Here is a 26,258-nt window from a genome sequence, read left to right as displayed (position 1 = left end):
GTTTTCCCTATCTCACTGTACATTGGCACCTGTTTATCTGCATGGGGTTTCCATTCTCACTGTACATGTCTGCCTGTCTATCTGCATGTCTGTCTGTTTTTAAACAGTGCCCGTCTACCTGCTATTTTCAGGTCTATCCCTAAAACAGTACCTGTCTTTCTTTTTCCTGTCAAACATCAGTGCCTGTCTATCTGCATACTGACCGACCTGCACTTAATTGCCAGTGTAACTGCATGTCTATCTGAACTAATTGACCGCCTACCGACCTGTTATGTCTTGTCTCGGTGGCCATACGTCAGTCTGCCAAAGGGGGCAGTGTCGAGCTCCGCTCAGGGAGCTCCATTTTTCAAGATGTCGTCGCTGGAACAGAGGCTGTCGCGAATCGAGGAGAAACTCAAGCAGGAAAACGAAGAGGCTCGGCGGAGTATGGACCTCAAGATCGATATGAGTCCGCATAGATCCCACGCGAGACCAAGTGAGTGTCCACCGTGGAGGCCCGGCCGGGCCGCAAAGGGCGAGAGTAACTGGTTGCGAAGAAAAAGCTGGAAAGAGGCGGAGGGTGGCAGTGAAGGAGATGGGCTGTTCTGCTCCTCAGCCGCTGCGGGCTAACCAGCTAGCTACATAAACAAACACCGACGTACGTTCGACGCGTCGTCGTTGCATGCTAACGCGCTTGTTTCGCGTTGGGAACGAGTCCCGGCGTGTGTGCACATTGACGTTTTAAAGTCTGAGCCCGCTGTCACGAAGTATTTAGTCAACAGTCACCTCCAGAATGTGGTCGACTCCTGTGCTGTCAAACATGCTAAGCTAGCGTGCTAATGGACTGAGCGATAGTCGTTGGCAGGCCTGAGATAAACCTCAAAATGTTAGATTTTTGTGCGACTTTGCGTCGGTACACGTACACTTATGGCACCCGGTCTACACTACAGGTGATTAAATCAGCCGCAAAAAAAAAATTTTACTGCCATTTTTCAACCTTGACGAACAGATTTTAACCACCGTCACATCTCCGCAGGATAAAATGACAACTTCCCACGAACATGTATTACATGGAATTATATTTTAGTCTGTGTTAAATAAGTCTGGTTTACAAGAAGAAAAAATATTAAGCGAGTTTAAAATAGTAACTCAATTTAACAGCACCTCTCTCTAAAGAAGTCTCTTTTTTTCTCTACCAAACTGCAGGGACATTATATACTGCAGTTGTTGTTGCCATTTCTGAAGGAATTCCAAATCTAAAGAACAAATTGTGCAGATTCATTCGGAACCGAGAGACTAAAACAATCTATTCCTTAACTTGTATGAGTTCTGAAATATCTTGACTTTTTCCCTTTGCAAGACGACCACAGGCAAGCTCAAGGATGGAAAATTGCATGATGTTACAGCACATACTAAAGCTTGGTACTACACACATGAAGATAACCATTTTATTTTCTCTCGCCAGTGCAAGTGACCCTACACGACAGGGGGGAAAAAATGTCAAAATAAAGTAAATGTTCATCTTTAACTTTGTTTTTTTAGTTAAATCAAAAACAAAAAAGTGCAGGGTGTTCCTAATGTCGGCAGCATCTATTATAAAGTTAACCGAAATTTTAAATAAATAGTTCCCTGAAGTTTGCTGTGTTTAAATTCTTTTTTTTTTTATTGTGTATTGGTTTAAAAAAAAAAAAAAAAAAAAAAAAAAAAAGCCAGATGCCAATCTACATCAAAATGCTGATAATTGGCCCAACCGGTAATTGGTCTATTCCTAATATTTATTTAACGTTTACAACTGTCAGCTGGCTGTTTTTTGAGCAGATCGGGAAGGAAAAACTCAACACACCCCATCACAGGATAATCGGTCAGGACAATCTTTTAGAAATAGCTGCTCTTGATTGGAAGGGGGTGGAATGCTCATTTGGCCACATTACCCTCCATTATCTGGAGGATTACTATGAATGCATCCATGGACATCACTGCGTCTGCCTTCAATTGCTGTCCGTTTGTAGGACAAAACTGCTTACCTATTCTCTCTTTCATGAAGTTGACAGTTGTGGAGTTTGCCATTTTCTATTTGTATGTACTGCTCTCGTGTGTTTCATATTATAAGCCATCACAGCTGTGTTTCACTGTTCTTGATTTGCTGTATGAGTCTTATATGAGAATATGTGTAGTGTGAGAGACAGGTCTGTGGGCGTGTGCGATTGTCGTAGTAGTTCCAGTGCAGTAATATGCGCGCGTGTGTGTGTGTGTGTGTGTGTGTGTTGTATTTTCTTTCCTCCATCTAGTCATCGTGATCCAGCTCAGTCCTGCTCCAGCTCCTTCCCAGCGTGCAGGTATCATTCAATCCATCGCTCTCTCTGCAACTGCACCACACTCTCCCATCCCTCTTATACACCCTCTCAAGGCCACCCACGCCATCTCCAAGCACCTCATTTCCCTTGAATTCCCTTTCACACTGCCTCATTATCACCTCACCTCATCTCAGCGTGGGCTTCCTGTCTTTCGACCCATTGGTACTAAATGTTGCCAGTTCCTGTCTAAAAAGGCTGTAAAGTGGTACCTGGACTTACCTGACTTGCGAGTCTTTTGCGATACGAGCCATCGCTCAAGTGGATTATTATTATTTTTTTTTATTTGTCTTGAGCTGCAAGCAAACATTTACGTTGCGATCCCAAGATGGTGGCAGCGAAATTCACAAGCAATAGATTTGTTTTCTTCAGAATTGTTCACAGAGGCCAAGTGCATGATTCAAGCTGTGTATTGCCACTTCCACTTGGTTACTGTAAAACTAAACATTAAAGAAATAGAATGTACGTGTTGTGTATTTAACCAAGCCACAAACCTTTGCCTTAGTCTTGCCGAAGTCAGCTACCATAGACGGGCTAACAAAACTGAACCGTTAAACAACTTACTTTTGAACACAAATGGTTGCAGCACATACAGACCGTCAATACAACAATACAGTGCTGCTTTGAGATGATCACGATGAGTGACCCGACTTTCAAATTTTTCCAGATATAAGATGTCGTTCGAGTGAATTTTTATGCTTTAACTTGCGAGCAAAAATTTGAGATACGAACGCTGTACGGCGGCAGTGAGCTCAGCTCACTTCACAATAAGCAGATGTTTGGCATAGTGAACAGATCTTCACAAAAGAGGCTTCAAGCTGTTTAATGCCACTCCCATTTAGTTTACTGTCAAACTAAACATGAGAGAATTACACCTTGTCGATTTAAAACAAAAGTCCTTGCGCTTTAAAGTCTTCGCAAGGATGACTTTCATGTTTGTGATCACGCTGCGCAGCTTAATTTGCGGAAATCTACCATCTGTAGTATTTTCATGATAAATAATAAAATTAGTATGCCATTAAATCCCATTCCCCTTGTTTTTTTTTTAACACCCATGGATAAGTTGTGCCGACAGCATTTGTTTACGTTCACCATAGAAACCAGTATCCCAAAATGCAACAGGACTTTCCTTCAAATTGTGGGGTACCGGTTTCTATGATGAATATAAATAATGCTAATGTGCTGGCTGTGAAGGGCCAGAATGTAAATAGTACTGTGTATACAAGGCTAAGACATGATTTGCTAGCAAACACACTGCGTTATTGCTTCATAATAGTGTTTTTTTTCCCCCCCACTTCTTTCTATATTGTACAGTACTGTACACTTCTTGGGCGTCACGTCATCACTCATTTGTGACGCAAGAGAAATTGATAAGTAGAACCGTCAGAAAATAAACCCTCTCTCGAAATCGAACGACTGGGCCATTTTCGATTCCCATCTCTAATTATAATTCTTTAAGCAACGTATAATTGAATACAAACGGTGTAGCACATGTAGACAGACAATGTTGATATGATAATAATGATCTTTATCCGCTGCCAAAAGCGACCAATATTACTGCAAATTACTGAGTCACTTGAAATAGTTGAGTCAGACTCTGTGTAGTTTCTGCATGACTTTATAATACTGCTGCCCACTATCCAAGTCATGCATATTAGGAGCCGCAATGAATTAATCATGTTGCACAAACTGTTTAATTCTTTAAATTCTACTGTACTGTAAGTCAAAGCACGACTGCAGCCATTATTATGACCACATCCTTCTGTCAGTCCCACATTGCAGACAGAGTACAGTGGAACCTCTAAGATTGAACAGTCTGTTCAGAACGCTAGTTGACTTCTGATTTGTTTTGATTTAAAAAAAAAAAAAAAAAAAAAAAATCCTCATCGGACATAATGTAATGAAATTAATCCATTCAGTTAGTAAAAGTGTCATTATTGTGAATTCTTTCAAACGAAAATGCATTTTTACGTTATAAAAAAATGTCCATCTAAAAAAAAAAATAAAAAAAAAATTAACCTCTGGTAATATGCATCATTTTCATTAGTGCTTGTCCTCATTCGGATCTCAGGTGAGCTGGAGCCTCTCCCAGCTGATTAGGGGCAAAAGATGGGGTACACCCTGAACTGGTGGCCAGCCAAACGCAGGGCACGTATAGACCTTAGTATGACTTCAGAGTTTCCTTTGTACCATGTTTGAATTTTAGGCAGACATTGTGGATTATTCTTCTTACATTGGCAACTCATCTACTAGATATCTTTATGTTATGACAAATGAATCATTTCCTTGATAGTATGAGGCCTGTCCTTGACTGCTGTTTTATTATTTTTTTTCCATTTGGCCCATTGACACCTCCCCCTCAAATCACACCCTCCCGCCATCTTTCCATCCCTTCTCTCTCGTCTGTGCGTCAGTGAGTGCCAGGACAGCGTTGGTGTGTGTGCGTGTGTGTGTGCGCAATGCGGATGTCCGCCGATTAACCTAAAGTTTTGCTGGAGGCGGAAGATCACAGTGCATGCAGCTTTTCTGCACGGCAAAGTTTTGTATTTATTTTCTTTTTGCGGGGGGGTTCGCGTTTGTCTTTGACACGGTCTCTAATCCAGCATCCCTGGAGTGCAGTGAACACTCGTTTTCCTCTCTCGTGTTTGTTTGCCTGTAACTGAAAAAACCTCTAACTTCCAGCTGCGCTATGCCCGATGTTCCTCCTGACCCGCAGAGGGCGGCGCCTGCAACCTTGTGTATTCGTTTGCGTCATCTTCTTCTGGCTCCATGTGTCTGTCTAGCCTATATCTGCAAATTTGGAGACGGCCAAACTCCTGAGATGCACTCTTACTAACCTCTCCCCCTCACTAAGTGGTTTTCCCTCAACAGGCTCCAGGATACAATCACCTGCTGCTTTTTGGGTATGGAGGAGCCCAGCGCTACCAAAACTGCCATCCAGTAATACCTCACTATTTGCAGGGATAGGGATAAAGTAATCCTGTAACGATACAGTATCAAAACCGAGAATCAAGATACTCTGACACGAAGCTGTGTCAGCTCCGCGACACGCCCCATCCAGCTCCCAGAGTTTCAGGAAGCCTCTTCCAATTGCATGTCATGTATACTCTTCACGTGACCAGAGTGAGCAAGCTAGTTCTTTTCAACTACTACTAGGACAGCAGACCGGAAGCAGTCCAGGGGTCGCGTGGAGTTTTTGACCAGCTTGTTCAATAGAATTCCATTTGAGAAGATGCTGGAAGAATAGAGGAAACGTGGTGGTGCCCATTTTTAAAAACAAGGGTGATGTGCAACGTCGATGAGCCACACAATGAAGTTATGGGAAAGAGTAGTGGAGGCTAGACTCAGGACAGATATATTTGCAAGCAACAGTATGGTTTCAGAAAGAGTACCACAGATGCATTATTTGCCTTGAGGGTGTTGATGGAGAAGTACAGAGCAGGTCAGTAGGAGTTACATTGTCTTTATAGATCTAGAGAAAGCCGATGACAGAGTACCCAGAGAGGAACTGTGGTCCTGCATGCATAAGTCTGGAGTGGCAGAGAAGTATGTTAGAATAATACAGGATATGTATGAGGGCAGCAGAACAGTGGTGAGGTGTGCTGTCGGTGTGACAGAAGAATTTAAGGTGGAGGTGGGACTGCATCAGGGATCAGCCCTTAGCCCCTTCCTGTTTGCAGTGGTGATGGATAGCCTGACAGATGAGGTTAGACTGGAATCCCCGTGGACTGTGATGTTCGGAGGTGACATTGTGATCTGCAGTGAAAGCAAGGAGCAGGTGGAGGAACAGTGAGAAAGGTGGAGGCATGCACTGGAAAGAAGGGGAATGAAGATTAGCCGAAGCAAAACAGAATATATGTGCATGAATGAGAGGGCTGGTGGGGGAAGAATGAGGCTACAGGGAGAAGCGATAGCAAGGGTGGAGGACTTTAAATACTTGGGGTCAACCGTCCAGAGCAATGGTGAGTGTGGTCAGGAAGTGAAGAAACGGGTGCAAGCAGGTTGGAACGGGTGGAGGAAGGTGTCAGGTGTGTTATGTGACAGAAGAGTCTCTGCTAGGATGAAGGGCAAAGTTTATAAAACAGTAGTGAGGCCAGCCATGATGTACGGATTAGAGACGGTGGCACTGAAGAGACAACAGGAAGCAGAGGTGGAGCTGGCAGAAATGAAGAAGTTGAAGTTCTGTCTCGGGGCGACCAGTTTGGATAGGATTAGAAAGGAGCTCATCAGAGGGACGGCCAAGGTTAGATATTGTGGAGACAAAGTTAGAGAAAGCAGACTTCGATGATTTGGACACGTCTAGAGGAGAGATGGTGATTAGCTACCTATATTAGTTGAAGTATGATGAGGCTGGAGCTGCCAGGAAAGAGAGCTTGAGGAAGACCAAAGAGAAGGTTGATTGATGTAGTGAGGGATTTAAGACAGGAGGGCAGTTGGTGTTAGAGAGAAGATTGCAGGAGATAGGATTACATGGAAAAAGATGACACGCTGTGGTGACCCCTAATGGGACAAGCCGAAAGGGAAAGAAGCAACTTCAATATACTTCCCAAAGTCACGTTGAACGTTAATGCACCTTCAAAGAGACATCCCGAAATTAATTGAAGTGGCGCACCGAAGAAAACTCATGCAGTCTACTGACAAATGTATTTCTTAATAAATTGTAATATTTATTATATTAATTTATATATTTAAAAAAAAAATAATAATAAAATCACTGGTCAGATATCAAGATACAAATCAAATCTTAATTTGTGGGTGTATCGTAACAGCCCTAGAATAAGCAAAAAAATGTAGGTGATTGATGCCCCACCTAAAAATGATTAGAATTGGTTATTGTAATAGTTTAAAACTTTAAATCATAAATATACCCCAAAATGTTCAATATTGTTTCAAAGTCATTTTACAGCATTAATCTTCAATATAAACAGTTTACAGATTGCTTGATTTTGGGAAAAAAAAGGCACTGGAAGTGCACATGCGGCAAAGACTTTGTAACTTCCAATAACAACCCAGGCTAAACTTAGTTCCTCCCCGACATGCAAAGCTTGTCTCGCACAGAGGAGATCTACCACTTTAAGCATACTTCCTTGGACCAATTACATTCCTATTTAGACAAGACTTTAGTGGCATCTTGTCAGAAAGAGCACAAAAACCGTGAATAGGTGAGTTTCTCAGAGAATACCATAGGACTGGAGCCCCCACTCAGTATTTGTCTTCTTTGAGCTCCTTGAAAAAGCGCTATGTAAGTGTAATACAATATTATTAGTGTTGTGATACAATTAGAATTTATTTCATAACACTGTTCAAATGTTACACTATGGCCCATGTGAAAAAATATCATTATAATGCCCTATTACAATGTAGGACATTATAAAACAATCTATTTTCTATAGCGGTGGTCCTCACCAATCCCAGCTGACTGGGGCAAGTGGCGGGGTACAACCTGGAAAAGTCACCAACCAATTGTAAGGCGCACATAGACAAACAACCATTACTTATTTGCAATGCAAACATTAGATTGTTCCAAATATCATTGCCACCTTTTAAGTGGGAAGATGCCTGACGCCCTCTTTTGAAAATTAAGGGGTACTGTAACTAGAGCCTCCTTTGGGCACGAGCACATATAAACACCCATTCACACTCACATTCACACCTATGGACAATTCAGTCTTCAATGAACCTAACATGCATGATTTTGGGAATATGGGAGGGAGCTGGAATACCTGGAGAAAACCTATACGAACACGGGGAGCGATTCGAACTCCAACCCTCAAAACTGAGCCAGATATGGTAACGACTATTTCACCATGGTGTCCATTTTTGTAGTTGCGAAAAGGTGTTTTAATTGTCATTTGCAAAGTAAGTAAAAAGACAATATTAACAATTACAACAAAAATGCATTTGTGCTAATACTGGCCTCTTGTGTTTGATAAACACCTGTTACTCTTTGCAGTTGAGTACTGTAAATAAAGTCCCCTGGCCAATATTTGAGAAAATGCGTTAATCATTTCTCGGGGTCCAGGATTGCAGTTTTATAATGACCAGATATTGGGTTTATAGCTGGTCAATCAACATCAGTTGGCCTTAAACATCCATCCATCCTCAGCTGCTGGATCCCGTCACTGAATGGGAACTGAACCGACGCTGCCTTCACCGAAGTCAGGCAATGTCACACCACGCCATCAGTGACTGGCCTCAAACATGCAACTTTAATATTTATTCTCACCACTGTATCATGGCGTTGGCTTGAAATCGCTAACAGTGGAATTAAAGCTTTTCAGTGCTGATGACATGCAGGCCTCTGGTATGAAAATGCACTATTCGCCTGCCTGTCTCTAACTGTTCATTTCCCCCCACATCAGCCCTTCAGCTGCCCCTGGCCAACGACGCAGGAAGCCGCTCATCGTCTTCAGAGAGCTCGCCTCAGCACCACCCCTGTCGCCCCAGACACATGCTCACCCTCCCCACCCCACAGTACGGCCTACAGAAGAGTCTCGAAAAGTATGTGCGCTCGCAAACGCACACTCCTGACCTCGCACGATGCATTGACACATTTTGGAAAAAAAAAATTCTGTGTTCGTCCCCACAGTGCAGAGATTGACCAGAAATTGCAAGAGATCATGAAACAAACGGGTTATCTTAAAATCGATGGACAGGTAAGTTCTTGACTCTTAATACAACATACAGAATATGTGGGTTCCCCAAGTGTTGTCAAAATTTTAACAATACAGTCGTACCGCAATTTACAAATGACCTGACTCATGAGTTTTTTAAGATACGAGCCGTTGCTTGACCGATTTTAGTTACGAGTACTAAATGGTAGCAGATAAACTACACGACAAGCCGCAAATAGTGAACATTTCTTCAAAAAAAGGGCCACATACTTTCTTTAATCTGTCTATTGACATTCCCAGATGAAGTTGAAACATAAAACAAAAAATTACATGTTACATATTTTAGGGATTGACCCATTATCGTCTGGGCCGATATTCTACATTGACGCATATTGGCATCAGCCTCTTTTTATAAGGGATCAATTGAAAAAAACGTCAATGAACTATTTATTTATTATTATTTTTTTGTTAACTTTGTAAGATATGCCGGTCACCCTGGGAACTACCTGCACTTTTTATTTAAACTTAAAACAAAGATAAATGAGAGAAACATTTTAGGTGTATTGAAATTTTGGAAAACTTTATTTACTGTAGAAAATTTAAAAGAGCGATTTGTTCTTAATTTAACTTCAGACATCCTGTTGAGCCTGGAAGCTCCCTACACTTTTTGCTAGAATTTTAAAACAAAGATGTCTATGGTCTAAAGATTAAAAAAAAAAAAAAAAAGTTGCAAATATGAAAGCTTGTTTAATAAGCATGCTTAAAGGCATTTAAACAAAGTTAAGTGCTTGAGTTTGTGTTATTAAAAATGTTGACGCCAATATTTTCCCTTTTTACAGCAAATGAATATCAGCTCCAAATATCAGTTAATCGGCCTCCTTGACTACTAATAATCTGTATCGGTAGCCCTTAAAAAAAAATAAAAGATAAAAATCTGTAGTGTATTTAACGAAAGCACATAACTTCCAAAGTTCACTAGTTTAATGCTAACACACAATAGAAAACTCCATAACTAAGCTAAGAGCAATGTTGCGGTAATTGTCCCGTTAAGATACGGATATTTGAACACAAATGGTGCAGCAAAACATGCAGGCAGACAATATAATACTCACAGGCAGTTTACCGAGTCAGTGTGAAACCTTTCTTGTGTGTCTGTATTATACTGCCACCTGGTGGCCGTGGTGCACGAACTAGAAGGAGCACAAAGAAATTATGATGCACAAACTTTAATTCTTTACATTGTGTTTAATCATTATTGTATGTTTTTATAACATGCAGCACTGTATAATTCTATTTTTCTTGTTTAAAAGCGTTTCGCCGCTGTAACGGATTTCCATTCATTTCAAGATGGAAAAATTATTTCATATATTTCAGTGTTTTGAGTATTGAGCATAGTGACAAAACAAATTAAACTTGTAAGTCAAGGCAGCACTGTATTCAACAGTAAAGTCCAATCCAGTGATAGCGTGCATCTGCCATTGATTCTACAGAGGTATCCAGCCGAGGTGACGGATTTGATCAATGAGGGGGAGATTGGCAGCGGGACCTGTGGGCAGGTCTTCAAAGTGCGTTTCAAGAAGACTGGTCACGTCATTGCAGTCAAAGTAAGACCTTTCTGTACTTCCTACCCCCCTAAAACATCCTCTTTCTTCTATACCAGACCTGGCCAAAGCAAAGTATGGCCTGCGGGCCATAAAAATTGTACCTACCTCATTCACAGTCCCTGACGAGCCCTTGCAGTCTTTATAAAGTTGAAATAATTTGACTTTTAGTTTGATGTGCATGTTTGTGGGCGGTACAAGAGCAACGACTTATGTTGCGTTGCCAGCTTAGTGACATCGTTGCTATATTGAGTGATTTGCCGTGATAATCATTTGTGAGGACCAAATAGGAATGGCTAAATTGAGATGAAACTTGCTCAAAATGCCAGTTCACTTTAAAAATTATACAAACAAAATGATGCACGCTGTGGTCGTTTTATTTATTTATTTTTTAAGGAATGTTGATTAAATGATTATGTATATATATTTGTGATTTAAAAGATGCTTTGAATTCTGTTAAATGTTTTATGTCCTAATTACAACAAGATATACTGTATATACACAAGTAACAAACAATATCATTAAATTCTTCATATAAATACTTTCAATGAACATGGAACATAATTGAGTTTAGACTTGGTGTGCTGCTCGACAACAGTTCAAGTTTCTGACATGGCCCCTTTGGAAAAGTAATTGCTCACCTCTGTTTTACACTGTGGCAGTTAGTGATTATTTTCTGTTGAACTGTCATCTTTCTAATATGATGGCCATCCAAATGTGTGTGTGTGTCCTTAGCAAATGCGGCGAACAGGCAATAAGGACGAGAACAAGAGGATCCTGATGGACCTGGATGTGGTGCTGAAAAGTCACGACTGCCCTTATATCATCCAGTGCTACGGTGCCATAGTTACCAATGTGGGTGTCCTCTATATACGTTACAATAGAACTTCTAAAGTAGAACAGAATCCATTGACACTGGTTGTCAAGTTGTTTTATAGGAAATAATGAACTATGAACTGCACTGTCATGCGGCACAAGAAGGCACGCTCAGTTACCACCATACTTCCTGTTTTTCATTTGATTGTTTAATATCCATGGCCAATAAGTTGTTTTCTTTTCTTCAAACAATGAAATGCTTTTCCACTAAAAGGCAAGTAATCTGTGTATCCACTTTTTGTGACATTTTTTTTTTTTTGGGAGCACTATATTAGGTTTAAGTCCAGGTTGAAGCACTTTGGAGGTTCCACTGGTTTATCCTACAGTAAAACGATCATTATCAATGGTGTCCACTTGACTATATGTAACTATTATGTATGCATATGCCTTTACAGACAGATGTATTTATTGCCATGGAGCTGATGGGAACGTGTGCTGAGAAGCTGAAGAAGAGAATCCAAGGCCCCATCCCAGAACAAATCTTAGGAAAAATGACCGTTGCAGTAAGTGAACCGTTCAAACAGGGCTGAAGCATTTATTTGAATGACTTCAATAATTTGATACAAAAAGTCGAAGCAAATTCTCTGCCGGACTAATGTAACTGCTGATTCGTGTAGAAATTAGTTCGTGCGATGGTGGTGAGCCAAGACGAAAGGGTGCAGAATAAAATTCCCTAAGTTTGGAATCATGATGATCCCCAGGGGCGGTTAATGGGTTAGCCAGTTAACGGTCAGCCGCTAACCTGAGCTCACAACAGCCAACTCTACACTTGAATTCGCTGACTCCCACATCACTCACCAGGCCAGGTCCACCCCCTTTTAAAGCCACCCACGTTTAAAGTCGCACATACTACCGTGTAGACAGCAGGATGGCAACCCCACGTGGACAAAAATAATACTTGCATCACAAATGCATGGTTTGTATTGGTATTGTTGTTTAAGAAAGCAAAAAAATTGCTTGTCCAATTACTCAAATAATTGATGGGATAATCAGTAGAATAATCGATTCTTTAAAACAATATATACATATTCGATAGCCGCAGCCCGACATTCGAGAAAATGCACTGAATGCCTAAATTTTGTGGTTTAATTATCACTGTGTGCCCTCTCCAGATAGTAAAAGCCTTGCTGTATCTGAAAGAGAAGCACGGTGTAATCCACCGTGACGTTAAACCCTCCAACATTCTCCTGGATGCGAAAGGTCAGATCAAACTGTGCGACTTTGGCATCAGCGGACGCCTCGTCGACTCCAAGGCAAAGACTCGCAGCGCCGGCTGTGCTGCATACATGGCGGTGAGTGACAACACATCAAGTTATACTAACCTGTTAATTTATGCAACTATCAGATACTTATTTCACACAATGATTCATATTTGTATGTTTTTATGCATGCAGCCCGAGAGAATAGACCCTCCTGATCCCACCAAACCCGACTACGACATCCGAGCGGACGTATGGAGCCTTGGAATCTCTCTGGTCAGAACTTTTTGGAAATTGTGGGGGGGGGGGGGGGCAAAATGTCAAACTTGATAATAAATTCAAACTTAGATTTATATGCTTGCGGGGAAAAAAATACTGAAGACTAACCTCTGCCATAATTCCTCCATTTGTACCTTCATTTAGATGCGCTTCAAAATGCAATTGCACAAAGTGTTAATAGAAATAATTTAATTATTATTTTGTTATCCTGCCAACCATAAAGAAAATGGTGGTAAGCAGAATAACTTGCTTTTCTGCTTTGTTTGGCGTAGGTACAATTGTTGCGTCCCAATATCCCCACAAAGATGTCAACTTGCTGTTTTTCAATATTACCGTATTTTCGCGACCATAAAGCGCACCGTATTAAAAGGCGCAGTCCCAGTTACGGGGTCTATTTCTGTATTTAACACATACATAAGGCGCACCGTATTATTGGGCGCAGGCATGGTAAAACATACGCTAGTTTAAATGCTAGCGGATGTTTTTAAAAAGGCAGCGGGAGCCAAACTGAGTTCGGTTGTACTTTATTGAATTCAGTATTTAACAATGTACTGACGTTATTTTCAAACCTCATCCACAAATCCATCAAAGTCCTCATCTGTATCCGAAATGAACAGCTGGGCAAGTTCTCCATCAAACATTGGCGGAGTCAGTGTCGTTGCCGGGGGGCTCTTCAGCAATTATGCCGGCGTTTTCCCGCTACCTCCACTTGCGAACCATGGATTCCTTGATCTGGAATTCTCTCGCGGCTACTCGATTCCCATGTTCCTCCGCGTAACTGATAGTTTGCAGTTTGAACTGTGCTTCGTAAGCGTGTTTCTTCGTAGGTGCTTAGCCAAACCGATACCGGCGCTATATACCTACACTATTGTGAAATGAACTATTGCAGACACGGTCACTGTCAATGGCACTTGGTGTGCACTAGGTGGAGCTGGCCACAGGACAGTTTCCCTACAAGAATTGCAAGACAGATTTTGAGGTTCTGACCAAAGTGCTGCAGGAAGACCCCCCTCTGCTGCCTCTCAGCATGGGATTCTCCCTCGACTTCCAGTCCTTCGTCAAAGATTGGTGAGCTACACGCGCGCGCACACACACAATCAACGATCCTTTCGTTCATTCCGAATGTTCATAAGACCTGTTTTGTTTTTCATAGCCTCACTAAGGATCACAGAAAAAGGCCAAAATACCACCAGTTGCTGGTAAGACTTCAAATTGATACATTCTGGACTTTTTTTTTTTTTTTTTTGCTCTTCACTCACATTCTTGGGACATGCATCATGGCACTTTGATTAAAAAAAAAAAAGAGAGAGGTGACAATATAACAATACTCACAGGCATATACTTTTTTTCCTTGGTTAAACAGGTACATCCCAGTAAATAGAATAGTGCCCAGAATAGTGTCAAAAGCTTAATTTAGTTTGGTAGTTCAATTCAAAAAGTAAAACTCGAATTTGAGAGATGCACTCCATACACTCAAGTAGGGCTGCGCAATTAATCAAATTTTAATCGTGATTACTGTTTTGGCTGCCACGATTAAATGAGCCTGATTGTTGGCGATTAATCATGTATTTATTTATTTTTTTAACATTTAAAATGCGGGCACTATGCTGCATATGAAAAGTGCTTCATTTGCAGCAGCCCAGTCAGCCACTGGGGGGCGAACGCATGGTTAAGGCCTCATTAAGCTCCAGCACTGCGGTCAGGTGCCAACTTCAAAATAAAAGCCTAAAATTGCATTGATGACCAGTGTAGTAATATATGAAGTTTTTATTTTGAAGTTTCCCCTCTCAGCATGTTGACGAAGAGGCGGCGTGTCACGGTAAGACACTTTTAACAGTTATTGTAGCGGCTGCCTTGACATCAACTTTTCGGCTGGCCTGACCGCAATGATAAAATGCCGGGAGTAAATAGAGAGGGAAATCACAACTGTCGAGTTCTTTGTAGTTTGTGACCATGCACGACTGACCAAAGGTCAAGCAGAATTATTGCAGGTTTTTTATTTTTTATTTGCATTTAACTGTATTTGCTTCCATTGAGTTGGAATTCTTGATTGCACTTTGTAATAGCACATTTATTCAGTTATCCATTGGTCAAGTAGAATTTTTTTGCGGAACATTTCTTTTTTAATATCATTCTTATTTAAAGATTCATTTTGCACAGAAAACTGTCACATATTGTTTAAGTAGTGAAATAAAAATAAGTTTTTTGCCTAACATGGAATCATTGGGATTAATAACCGTGATTACAATGTTGATCAAAATAATTGTGATTTGCCATAAACGTGCAGCAATACACTCAGGAGTGAAATATTTAATGTATTATTTTGATGAATATAGCTTACAGCAAACAATAAACAAAATACACATCTCTAGAAACTCGAATTTACATAACTAGAACAATGAAAATAATTTTTAATGTAGAAATACGACAGGAATTTGCCTTCTTTAGTGTTTTATGAATCTATATGATGTATGAGTAATAAGAAAAATACTTTTCACCCATATTTAAAGTTATTGAAGTTTTTTTGTTGGTGGTTTATGGTGCGGCTGGAACAAATTAAAGGTATTTCTCTTCATTTCAACGGGGAAAGATATGAGATACAAGTGTTTTGAGTTATGAGCGGGGTCACGGAACAATTCAAATTTGTAAGTTAAGGCGCCAATGTACTGTCGGCATTGTAAATCCAGGATAAGCATTCTTCTTTACCTTCCTTTACTCTAGGAGCACAGCTTCATCCGACGCTACGAGGTGCTGGAGGTGGATGTGGCCGGTTGGTTCCAGACGGTGATGGATCGCACAGAGTCGCCTCGCAGCAGCCAATGTTACAGCCATCAGCACCAGCTCCACTCCTCGCTCTTCAGCAGGTAGCCTGTAGAGAACCCCTCGCCCGCCCTTAGCTCAGCTGTCCTCCCTAATGTAGTCTAGCCTCAGCCTAAAGAAGCTAAGCCTAGCCTTAGACTCTGTCCACCGAAGAAGCCCTCAAAGAGTGGGAGGATGATGACGACGACGACGACGACGAGATATTTTTTTGGGGACGGCCGATCTGACGGAGGGAGGGACTGATGGATGGATAGCATGTTCAATCTGGACAGGCAGACATGGGAGGGAGATGTGCACTGTAGTTAGTTAGCTGCGTTTGTGCGCAGCTACAGTCATTATCATCACACCTTCGTAAACGTGTCACTTTTTAGTAGTCGCTTAGCAACGAGTGTTATCCAAGCCACTGTTACGTGTATGTGTTGAGTTTGTCCAGATATGAATACACGGTCAGGAGTCATCAATAATTTTGAATACTGGAGAAAACTTCATTTATTTCACTACTTCAATTAAAAAAAGTGAGACTCATTGTATAGATTCACTACACACACTGAATTATTTTTATTTTTTTAAATAATTTTGATTGTAGCTTACAGGTCACGAAAACCCTCATCTCAAGAAATCAGGATATTACATAAACAAATGTTTTTTAAATTTTGGAATTTAATATTGGATTGCTGTGTGTTTAAGGAATCAAGAGTTTCACTTTTTTAATAGAAACCTTTCTACAGTATTCCAATTTATTGATTTGCACCTCTATACTGTCCATCCTATTAAGTCTTTTAGTCCAAAACACACAAATCATTAGTGATAGCCTCATTTTTAATACCAATTGATCAGCTTTCATGTGAATCCATCCTTTACAATCCATGTTCCAGCTACGCATTTGGGAGGGAAAACACTGAAAAAAAATTGTCTGGTATTCTAACCTTGCTTTGTTGTTCGTCCATAATGAGTTAGCTGAGCTGAGAGGAGATGGAAGGAAACTGGTGGATTGGAAAAGAAAGTCGTATTGATGGCTGTTTGGAGGATTGTTAACTTGCAGTGTTGGTTTTTCCGCAAGGAGACGTAGAACGCAGACATTTAATATGTGCAAAGAAATAGAAAAGTGGGTGGATGGATGTCATCAACTGTGGAGCATATGCCGACTCCACTTGGTTGTCTACCTCGTCCTCTCTGTCTGCCTCTGCTGTTGAGTGTTTTCCAGACCAAAGGTGATTGCGGTTGCGAGGTGGAGACTCAAAGGACGTGTTACGGTGCAATAACAGTCAACTATTTCCATTAATAGTCCTGTTCAAACGAAGCAGCGGTTACTTGCATATGATCTTAAACCACAGTCAAACTGGCAATTATTAAATGTATCATCATGTGTCAACCACACTTTGTGCTAGAGATGATAGTCAAGACAGATTGCTCATGCAACTGGACGAAACGAGCATTTTGAGGTGATTTTAGTGGTAATTTACTTACTAAATGACTAAACTTGATTGAACAGGACTTTACACATGTACACGCAGCATTCTCAAAGACATAAGCTGTTCTCACCACAATTTTTAGTAAGAAATCTTTCTAAAAGTTAAACATTTTCTCCTAAAATATACTTTTACCAATATCGAACGACTCTTACAATGTATGCTACAGACTGAAAAACAGTATCTTTAAAGTCACTGTAACGTGAACAAATGACTTCTACCCTGCCAAATTTGAATCTTTAAAAAAAAAATAATAATAAATAAATAAATAAATCAGCAAGTATAGAAAATGAGGCTTCAAAAAAATAAGGCACAGTCTCTACTCACAAACACGTGAAACCACTCCCCGCTAGCCACCAGCTGGCTTGCGACCTAACAGACTTCCGAGGATCGTGTCGGCCACGAGACGGGCGGCATCACCTCCTCGTTTGAGAATTTAAATAATGACACCATGCTGGTTCTATTAATTGTGGGATCAAGGCATACATAGCTGGCAAGCTCACTGCATGCTGTAGTGGCATTAATGGGCCTAGTAATAACTAAGTAACTTGTGATTGCACCGGATAAACATTGCGAACGAAGGCGTCCAACTTATTATATACCGCAGTCGGGGACGGGGGACTCATGCCAGATGCTCAAATTGGTCACTGGGTGCTGTTCAAGGCACGCCCCAAAAATCTGGGAAACTGAAATGATGAAACAGTTCTGCGCTGTATCTCCAGAATTCAGCACTGCGTAGTGCTCAGTCTTTGCACGTTTTCGGCAATTATCCTTCACAAATCTCTGAATTCACTTTACAGGCGTTTTAATAGGGTTGACAATTGTGGAGGCAAAATATTGACATAACGTGGTTCCGATATCATATGGTGATATTTTGCCAACGATGGCATCGGATACACTGATTGGGGGGGAAACGCCTAGTATGTAACTGAAGGGGCAACTAGTAGACTAAGCATACATTCAAATTAAAGAATTTAAATATTATTTTTCTCTTAGAAATATAGTCCATGATAAGCTGATTTTTTTTTTTTTTTTAAGAGTATGAAAACAACTATTCACATCTAAGTACTTTATGAAAGCATAATGTAATTGCTGTATGTTGTATATGTACATTTAATGTCTTGAAAATACAATAATTACAGCTGGCCAAGTAAAACCACTTTTTCTTTATATCCAAAGTTCATGATATCATTTAAGCATTGGTTGTAGATTTTACATTGAAATTTGTATAATTCATAGATTAATGCTGAATATCTTTCTGCTAATGTTTAGTAATTTAAAAACAATTTATTATTTCAGAAAAACGTTTTCAGTCAAGCCAATATTGGTTGTTTATTCACTAATTTTATGTCCTGATTTAAGTGTCATATCCTACAAAGTTTTCATGAATAGTCTTTATCGAGACGTCATATATAGACTTGTTGTTTAGCATCGCGTGTAAACATGTATGTGGTTTTTCTACAATTAAGGCTGTTGAGGATTGTTGAATGAATATAGTGAAGACTTGACTAGGCACCAAAGCAAATCACTGAGAGAGACACAGAAGTGACTAGTGGTACTGAACAAGCCAGGAAACAGTTAAGTGTCAGAGAGAGAGAGAGAGAAAATGATGAGATGTTGAAAAGATGGCAGTAAAGATGAGCGGAAATGGAAGGAGTGGTAAGGTTGTTGAGAAACTGCAAGTGTGAGACAAAGACAAATGAAGTTAAGTACGTGCTAAAAGAGAGGAAACTGAGGAGAAAACATCCGCTGTACAAAGCTTTCATGGTGTTACACCAACCTTTTTTCGAGCTAGTTGATGATTGTTGTTCCGTTCAAACTATTTATTGACTGCTGCTACAATTTTTATTTTTTATTTGAATTGTGTTAATTGCTATAAAGACGCTGCTGTCACTTCTTTTTCCCCAAAGGACAAAATACTTTTGCCAAAAAAGTGAACTCCAATGCAAAGTCTGCATGTGTTTTTACCAAATACTGACGAGAAGAGCACGCGTTGAGGAAGGCGAAAAGCGAGAGAGAGAAAAGCACTAACTGATGACACAATGTAACCGCTCGTCACCTCACATCGTGCGACTAATGCAAGTCATTACACCGTAGGCAGGTTCAAGGTTGTCTGTCTGTCCAGATGCTTTAGGTCATGTCCATCCACTGCAAGCTTGACAACTGCACACCAAAGGTGTCCACAACCCCATAAATACATTATTGTAACAACTCTATGAAATTTCTCTATAGCGCATTTAAGTGGCTAAAGGGGGCGCTGCGGTGTAGCAGTGCCCCCCTTTGTGTGATGTTTTATGCTCTACAGAGGGAGACTGGCACACTATAACACACAACGGGGGGCCGAGCAGTCCGAAGAAAAGCGGCATTACTGGAGTTCCGTAACAGGGAAGTCCACCATCCTATTTTGGCTTCACTGAATGTCAGGAATCTTGATGGCACCAAAGTGATACATGGCTCAGTTTACTGTTAATCCAGTCATGCCAAAACAAGAATGGCATTCAGGAGAGTGCAGAGCAAGCTTAAAATTGTACAATTTATTGCTATTAGCATGTCAGCATTTTCAGGCACAGAGCCCTATCGCAACTTGTGAAAACCAGTAATGCCCCTGTCAAAGGGTTTATAATTGCCTATAGGTGCCACGAGATGGCAACAAAGCACTGCTTTTGTCTAAAGAAGACGCCTCAACTCACTAACATAGTGCCTTGACACCAAAATGGCGCCAAAGTTAATTTTGCGGCATGAGCGTAAAAGCAAATAGCTGAGTGAGTTCTTTAGTAGATAACAGAGGGTAGGTTTAATAAATCAAAAAATCCGCGGGGGTTCACTATATGTGTGAATCACTACGAAATTAGATGAATCATAACTTTTTTTTTTTTGTTTGTTACCGTCAGATTGCACAGAAGTGCCGGATGCCTCCACCAGATAGGAAGACAGTGTGACTTAAGTGCTATCTTACAGATTGTTTTCTTGTAGTTATTATTTACGATGACCATCATTAAATTAGTTGGTTAAATGATGAACAACCTAAACAAATTATTTCAACTGAAGTCCTTGAAGATTGGCTACTGCTGCACCATTAGCAATCGACAGGATTTCACCAAAAAACCTAGCGAATGTCAACGAAATTGTGTCAAATGAAGAGCATTGCATTTCGGTGCAGATTTCGATAAAGCTGTGAGTCAGAAAATTTACCTCACCTTGTTACTGTCCACTTGCATTGGGGCCTGAGTTTGGAATGTAAGAAGTTTGCCTGTGGATGGTTTTAGGAGTGACTTTCAACTGTTTCTGATACGCCGCCACTACAATTGCAGTTAAAAATAACCCAACACGTACAACCCCGGTCAGCTTTTAGAGCTGGTGGTGGCCGCTTTCAAATGTTATATATGGGAAAACCCTGTTTTAAGATTTGCATACTGAATTGACCCCAACAATTACAAACATTTTACCCATCCAGGATTGATCATAGGATTCTGAGTCTTGACAATTTCAGGGAAGCCAAAGGGCACCTCATGGCTCTCATTGATACAAAATGAAGATGAGATCCAGTGGTGTTGTCAGCTCGACCCCTTTGTCTACTTTTACTCTGACGAATATTGACTTGACTTTAAAGGCACGGTTTACGTCCACGGGGCTGACGTGTACAAAACGTACATTCAGGTGCTCGGCCTCCAGTTATGAATGACACCGGATGCGTGTCCTCCCCCCAACCCCTGCGTGTGGACCCAGTCTCCCACTGTCTGTCTAACCTTGTTTAGTTTATAAACTGATGTGCACCAACACATGCTCTATGTGCTACTCGGATTGTAGAACAGGGGTGGGCCCAGTACGGACCAATCTGATCTAGTAGGGCTCTTGGAGGACTTTGTAAAATCTAGGAAGAAGCTCCCTCACCCCTGATGTAGAGACACCAAATATTTAAAGTGATCCCACCCTTGCTTGATGTGTATATTAGCTCGCCGGCATGTATATAAACAATGAAGCTAGCTGCTAGCGCCTACCTGAGCTGTGCCTTGGCGTCCAGCAGCTGTCTCGCGCTCTCTCTTTCTCTCTGTGTATTTGTGTGTTTTAAATCCCATCTGTAAGGAAACCAAATATCATCGTCACTATGCAGTCATGCAAAACCATGTTGGCTTGCTACGAGCGGTACATTATAATGAGACTCCCACCCTCTTAGTGCAACACACAGCAAGTTTTCAATGAGCTGACATATTTAAGGATTGTATTAGGGTCGGAGGGATTTTGTGTGCTTGTGTTTGGTTTTTTTTGGAGGGGGGGGTAGATCAATGCTGTAAAAGCAGGGGTGGGGAACCGACAGACCCTGGGTCATATACAGTGGGGGAAATAATGATTTGATCCCCTGCTGAATTTGTGAGTCTGCTCGCAAAGAAATAAACAGTCCAATTTCTGTGGGTGTTCAGTAATTGTAATAGACAGACTATCAATAACACAAAACGAGTGCACGTGCATTTTGAGTGAAAGTACTAAAAGTATAAAACGAAAGAGGTTTTATTCATCCTGTGAGGGAAATCAAATTGTCACAACAGCTGTATTCACAGTTGCACATCTAATAATACCAACAAAGTACAAACAAATAAAAGTCAGCATTGAGGAGGAACTTTGAAATGTTTAAGAAAAAAAAAGGATGTTGCATGTTTGTATGTGATAAGTAATATACATTGGTGCCTAAACATACGAGTCTAATTTGTTCCGTGACAACACTCTCTAATCATCCTTGCCCTTTGAAATTAATGGCAATACCATTAATCCAATACAGCCCCCCCCAAAGATTTTTGTTTTTTTAGTAAGAAAAATGTCACTGTTGTTATACTTTAAGAACATACAGTAATGACATAATTACATACAATTATGAAGAATTCAGCAGTTTTTGTCACAATCTTATTTAACTCGATGAAATGCACAGTTTATTTGATGTATTTTGACTGATCTTTCGTTACCGTGATCAATAAACAATGCAAAGATATTGGAGACTGTTAACTTCTATGTAAGTGAGCAAACTTAGCAATTCAGGAGGGGATCACATAAGTATTTTATCTGGCCTTTCATGCAATAGTAAAACACACATACAGTGGGTACGGAAAGTTTTCAGACCTCCTTAAAATTTTTGCTTTTTTTATATTGCAGCCATTTGTTAAAATCATTTAATTTTTTTAATCAATGTACACACAGTACCCCATATTGACCGAAAAAAAACGGAATTGTTGAAATAGCCATAAGTATTCAGACCCTTTGCTGTGACACTCATTGAACTCTGGTGCTGTCCATTTCTTCTGATCATCCTTAAAATGGTTCTACACCTTCATTGGAGTCCAGCTGTGTTTGAGAATACTGATTGGACTTGATGAGGAAAGCCACACCCCTGTCTATATAAAGACCTTACAGCTCACAGTGCATGTCAGAGCAAATGAGAATCATGAGGTCAAAGGAACCGCCTGAAGAGCTCAGAGACAGAATTGTGGCAAGGCCCAGACCTGGCCGAGGTTACCAAAAAATGTCTGCTGCACTCTAGGTTCCTAAGAGCACAGTGGCCTCCATAATAGGTAAATGGAAGACGTTTCGGACGATCAGAACCCTTCCGAGAGCTGGCCGTCCAGCCAAACTGAGCAATTGGGGGAGAGGAGCCTTGGTGAGAGAGGTAAAGCAGAACCCAAAGATCACTGTGGCTGAGCTCCAGAGATGCAGTCGGGAGATGGGAGAAAGTTCTAGAAAGTCAACCATCCAACCTGACAGAACGGGAGAGGATCTGCAAGGAGGAATAGCAGATGATCCCCAAATCCAGGTGTGAAAAACATCATTCCCAAAATGACTCCTGGCTGTATTAGCTCAAAAGGGTGCTTCTACTAAATATTGCGCAAAGGGTCTGAATACTTATGGCTGTGTGATATTTCAGTTTTTCTTTTTTTAATAAATCTGCAAAAATTGCAACAATTCCTTTTTTTCTGTCAATATGGGGTGCTATGTCTACATTAATGTGGAAAAAAATGAACAAATGATTTTAGCAAATAGCTGCAATATAAAAAAAGAGTGAACAATTTAAGGGGCTCTGAAAGCTTTCTGTACCCACTGTAAAACTAATTTAATCCACAAACCCTCTTGATATGTAAAAATAGACATTTAATCACTGCATTAATGTAAAAAAGGTTCCTCCCCCTGCTGTGAAGTCTATCAAGTGCACGTCATTGTCACAGCTGTAACTGCCGTTCTTTTGTTCCCATTACTTTTTTTTTGGGGTCAGAAATGTTGAATTATTAAGGTCTCGTATGAAGCTCATAATTCCACTTCTCTCTCGCTCACACACACACACACACACACACACACACACAGTTTGTTAGAAAACTTGTCTGTTTTTTCCCCCCACTTAGCTGTTGTATGCGTGTACCAAAAGTGTATTGACGGTGATGATTTATTTATCCTTTATTTTGTGTTTATTTTTTTATTTTTTAAATGATCATTGTTATTCGTATGATTTAAGGTTTTAATATTATTGTATTATGAGTTTAATTATGGCTACTATTCAGGGCAAAGAAGACACCAAATTGAACAAATAGATACTAAATACACAGTGGAACCTCCAAAGTTGAAGTGTGACTGCTCAGTACAATATGAACTATAATTATTAAATATCAATGACATACACAGTCACGGTTAAAGTTTGGGTATTTTTGCTTTGTTTTAGTTTTATTATACAGTGGCTAACTTCTATTTATTACTACCATAAACTATGATGTTAAAATGTTACTTAAAGCATTACATGTACACTTAAACGATTTAGTGATGTTTCACGTAACATTATTTTCACATAATTTTTTGAATGAGGGGAAAATAGAACTCAGAATTCAGAACAACTTGAACAGAACAGATTTAACTTCAGAGGTTCCACTGCAGGTGATAGCCTGGTGAATTCTAGCCGCCACTTGCAACTCAACTTTAAAAGCTATTGTTATTATTATGTATTGTTGTGCATTGATTCGACATCTTGATCATTTTGACTCATAGCCCCAATATGGGTTATAAATTGTGTGTGCTGTTGCTTTATTTGCTCCCCTGCTCCACAAATACACCCTTGCCCGGCTTATGATTTGACATAAGTTTTTTTAATGCTGTGTTATGATTATTTTTCTATTCTTCCTGGTTTGTTTGATGCTGTAGTAAGTGAATTGTTTGGTCAAGTACAAGAGCATTTGAGCTTTTCTTTTGTTTTCCGAAAGCTGTCGTGACTGATGTTGCACTTGTAATGTTTATTTTTTATTATTATGATTATTATTTTTGTTGGTGTCTTGCGTTGCAGACTGCCCCCCTCTTATTTTTTTAAAGAGTCACAACAGTTTTTTGTCTTATTTATCTGTGACACGGGAAGATCATCATTCAACAGTGTATTTTCTTCACTGATTTATATTTATTATTGATGTGTGTCTTTTGATTTTGGTTTGTTGTTTGCTTTTTTTTTTAACATGACTTGAGAGGCGAGCAGTCAAAAGTATATCATTATTGTAATAATATACCAAAATATACTGAAATACAACACACAGGACATTTATCTTTACTGGCTTAAATTCCTCCATTTTATTTACTGTTTACCCATGCAAACAAAGGTTCACTACATTTGGAACTTTGCTCAATTTGTATTTTATTTTAAAAGCCTTCCTGCTTATGCTGACTCTTTTGAAATTCCGAGTTATTATTATTATTATTATTGGTTGTTTGTTTGGCTATAGCTTTACGTTCGTAGTTTTCACAACAAAAACAAGAGAGACAACATACTGTTAGTTCCCCTTTTTTTGGCACCATGAAAATGTATCAAGTCTCACAGCTTTACTGCCCCTATTATTATTTTTTTATTTTATTGCTATATTTCACCTCAGCCTGCATCCCTGTCTCATTTCAAAAAGAACAAATGCCATTATATTGTGAATACCTCAGGATTCTTTTGATGAGAAAAACAACAATAAAACACCAAAAAAATCAAAAAAAAAAACTCAAAAAGTTGTCTTTTTGTTGTTGTTTTTTTTAACTTTCAGGTTTAAAAACAGAATATTGTCATGTCTTTTTTGTCCACAAGAGGGGGCACGTTAGAGGCGGAAAAAGGCAGTACATCACAGGAAGTGTTTCTTTGTGTATTTATTTTTATTTAGTTTGGGATGATGTAACTTGCCCCTCATCCCAAAGTCAGCTGGGATAGGCTCCTGCTCACCTGTGACCCCAATGTGAACAAGCAATTTGGGGAGACTGTTACTAAAGATTTGTGTGTAAAACTATCCCTCTATTCATGTGCCAATCCCACTCTCCCCTCACTTGTCTCTTTACTGTAACTTTCCAGTTACCTGTAGAACATGACTGCACATGCTCCTCACTAATGCAAGCTTACATAACACTGATTTTTAGTACTTATTTTGTGTGCGCGCTGCATTGCATTGCTCTATACACTGATGTTCTAGCCAAACCCAGATTGTCTGCATACTTCTTTCTGCCGTCTTAACTTTAATTTACACTGCACCCGCGTGCCATTGTGATGCAAAACAGGAAGTGTCATGCGAGGTGGCGCAACAAGAAGAAGACTGTTGCCCTGCGGCTGCGTAAAATGAACAAACAGGATGACGGCGGGCGCCAAGCTCCATCTGACGCTTTGGTTTGACGCCACAATGCAAATGGCATGCATGTGTAACCCCAATTGACAAAATTCATAATTTAAACAGGAAGTTCAAAAATGGCAAATTCCCCATTCAAGATACTGTTTTACTTTAAAGGGCTGATTTCTATTTAATTGTGATAATGTTTGCTGTCCTTTTATTGGGTTTGCATGATCATTTTGGTTGGAAATGCCCAAAATGTCCTTTGAAAACAGCTTGGCTCTGATTGGTCCATGTCACGGCGTCTGCTAGATTGTGATGTCGCGTCCTTCGATGCCTAGTTTCGACTTGGGTTCCTCGCAAGAGTTAGACACACTGAACGCGCATTAACTTCATTAGCGCCACACTCGTGATATGCTTCTACCACCTACCGAGGTGCGCTCGCTCCGGCAAGAGAGTGCTGCGAGTGGCCACGGGGGCTCACT

At 40.2% G+C, this 26,258-nt stretch overlaps 1 protein-coding gene across 2 annotated transcripts; it reads left to right on the top strand.

The window, feature by feature from the left end:
- The first annotated feature begins 351 nt into the window (after positions 1-351).
- On the top strand, positions 352-26,258 carry map2k7 (mitogen-activated protein kinase kinase 7). 2 transcript variants are annotated; one of them, XM_061678600.1, is made up of 12 exons: positions 352-475; positions 2,268-2,315; positions 8,693-8,831; positions 8,920-8,986; positions 10,435-10,548; positions 11,281-11,400; positions 11,817-11,924; positions 12,534-12,713; positions 12,816-12,896; positions 13,825-13,967; positions 14,053-14,098; positions 15,621-26,258. In XM_061678600.1, the coding sequence occupies exons 1-12, from the start codon at positions 352-354 to the stop codon at positions 15,765-15,767; spliced, it is 1,317 nt and encodes a 438-aa protein (XP_061534584.1). In that variant the 3' UTR covers positions 15,768-26,258. The 2 variants fall into 2 exon arrangements, with proteins under 2 accessions (XP_061534584.1, XP_061534585.1); XM_061678601.1 differs by lacking the exon at positions 2,268-2,315.

This window comes from Phycodurus eques, chromosome 6 (genome assembly GCF_024500275.1).
Source record: "Phycodurus eques isolate BA_2022a chromosome 6, UOR_Pequ_1.1, whole genome shotgun sequence".
NCBI classification, from domain to species: domain Eukaryota; kingdom Metazoa; phylum Chordata; class Actinopteri; order Syngnathiformes; family Syngnathidae; genus Phycodurus; species Phycodurus eques.
The sequence above is the reverse complement of the archived record's forward strand: the minus strand, read 5'-3'. Positions and strand labels throughout refer to the sequence as shown.

Excerpts from the sequence above, each read along its gene's own strand:
- map2k7 (XM_061678600.1), top strand. The coding sequence starts at position 352 with ATGTCGTCGCTGGAACAGAGGCTGTCGCGAATCGAGGAGAAACTCAAG. Across the intron at positions 476-2,267 it reads TAGATCCCACGCGAGACCAA|TCATCGTGATCCAGCTCAGT; the intron begins GTGAGTGTCCAC and ends TCCTCCATCTAG. Across the intron at positions 11,925-12,533 it reads TAGGAAAAATGACCGTTGCA|ATAGTAAAAGCCTTGCTGTA; the intron begins GTAAGTGAACCG and ends TGCCCTCTCCAG.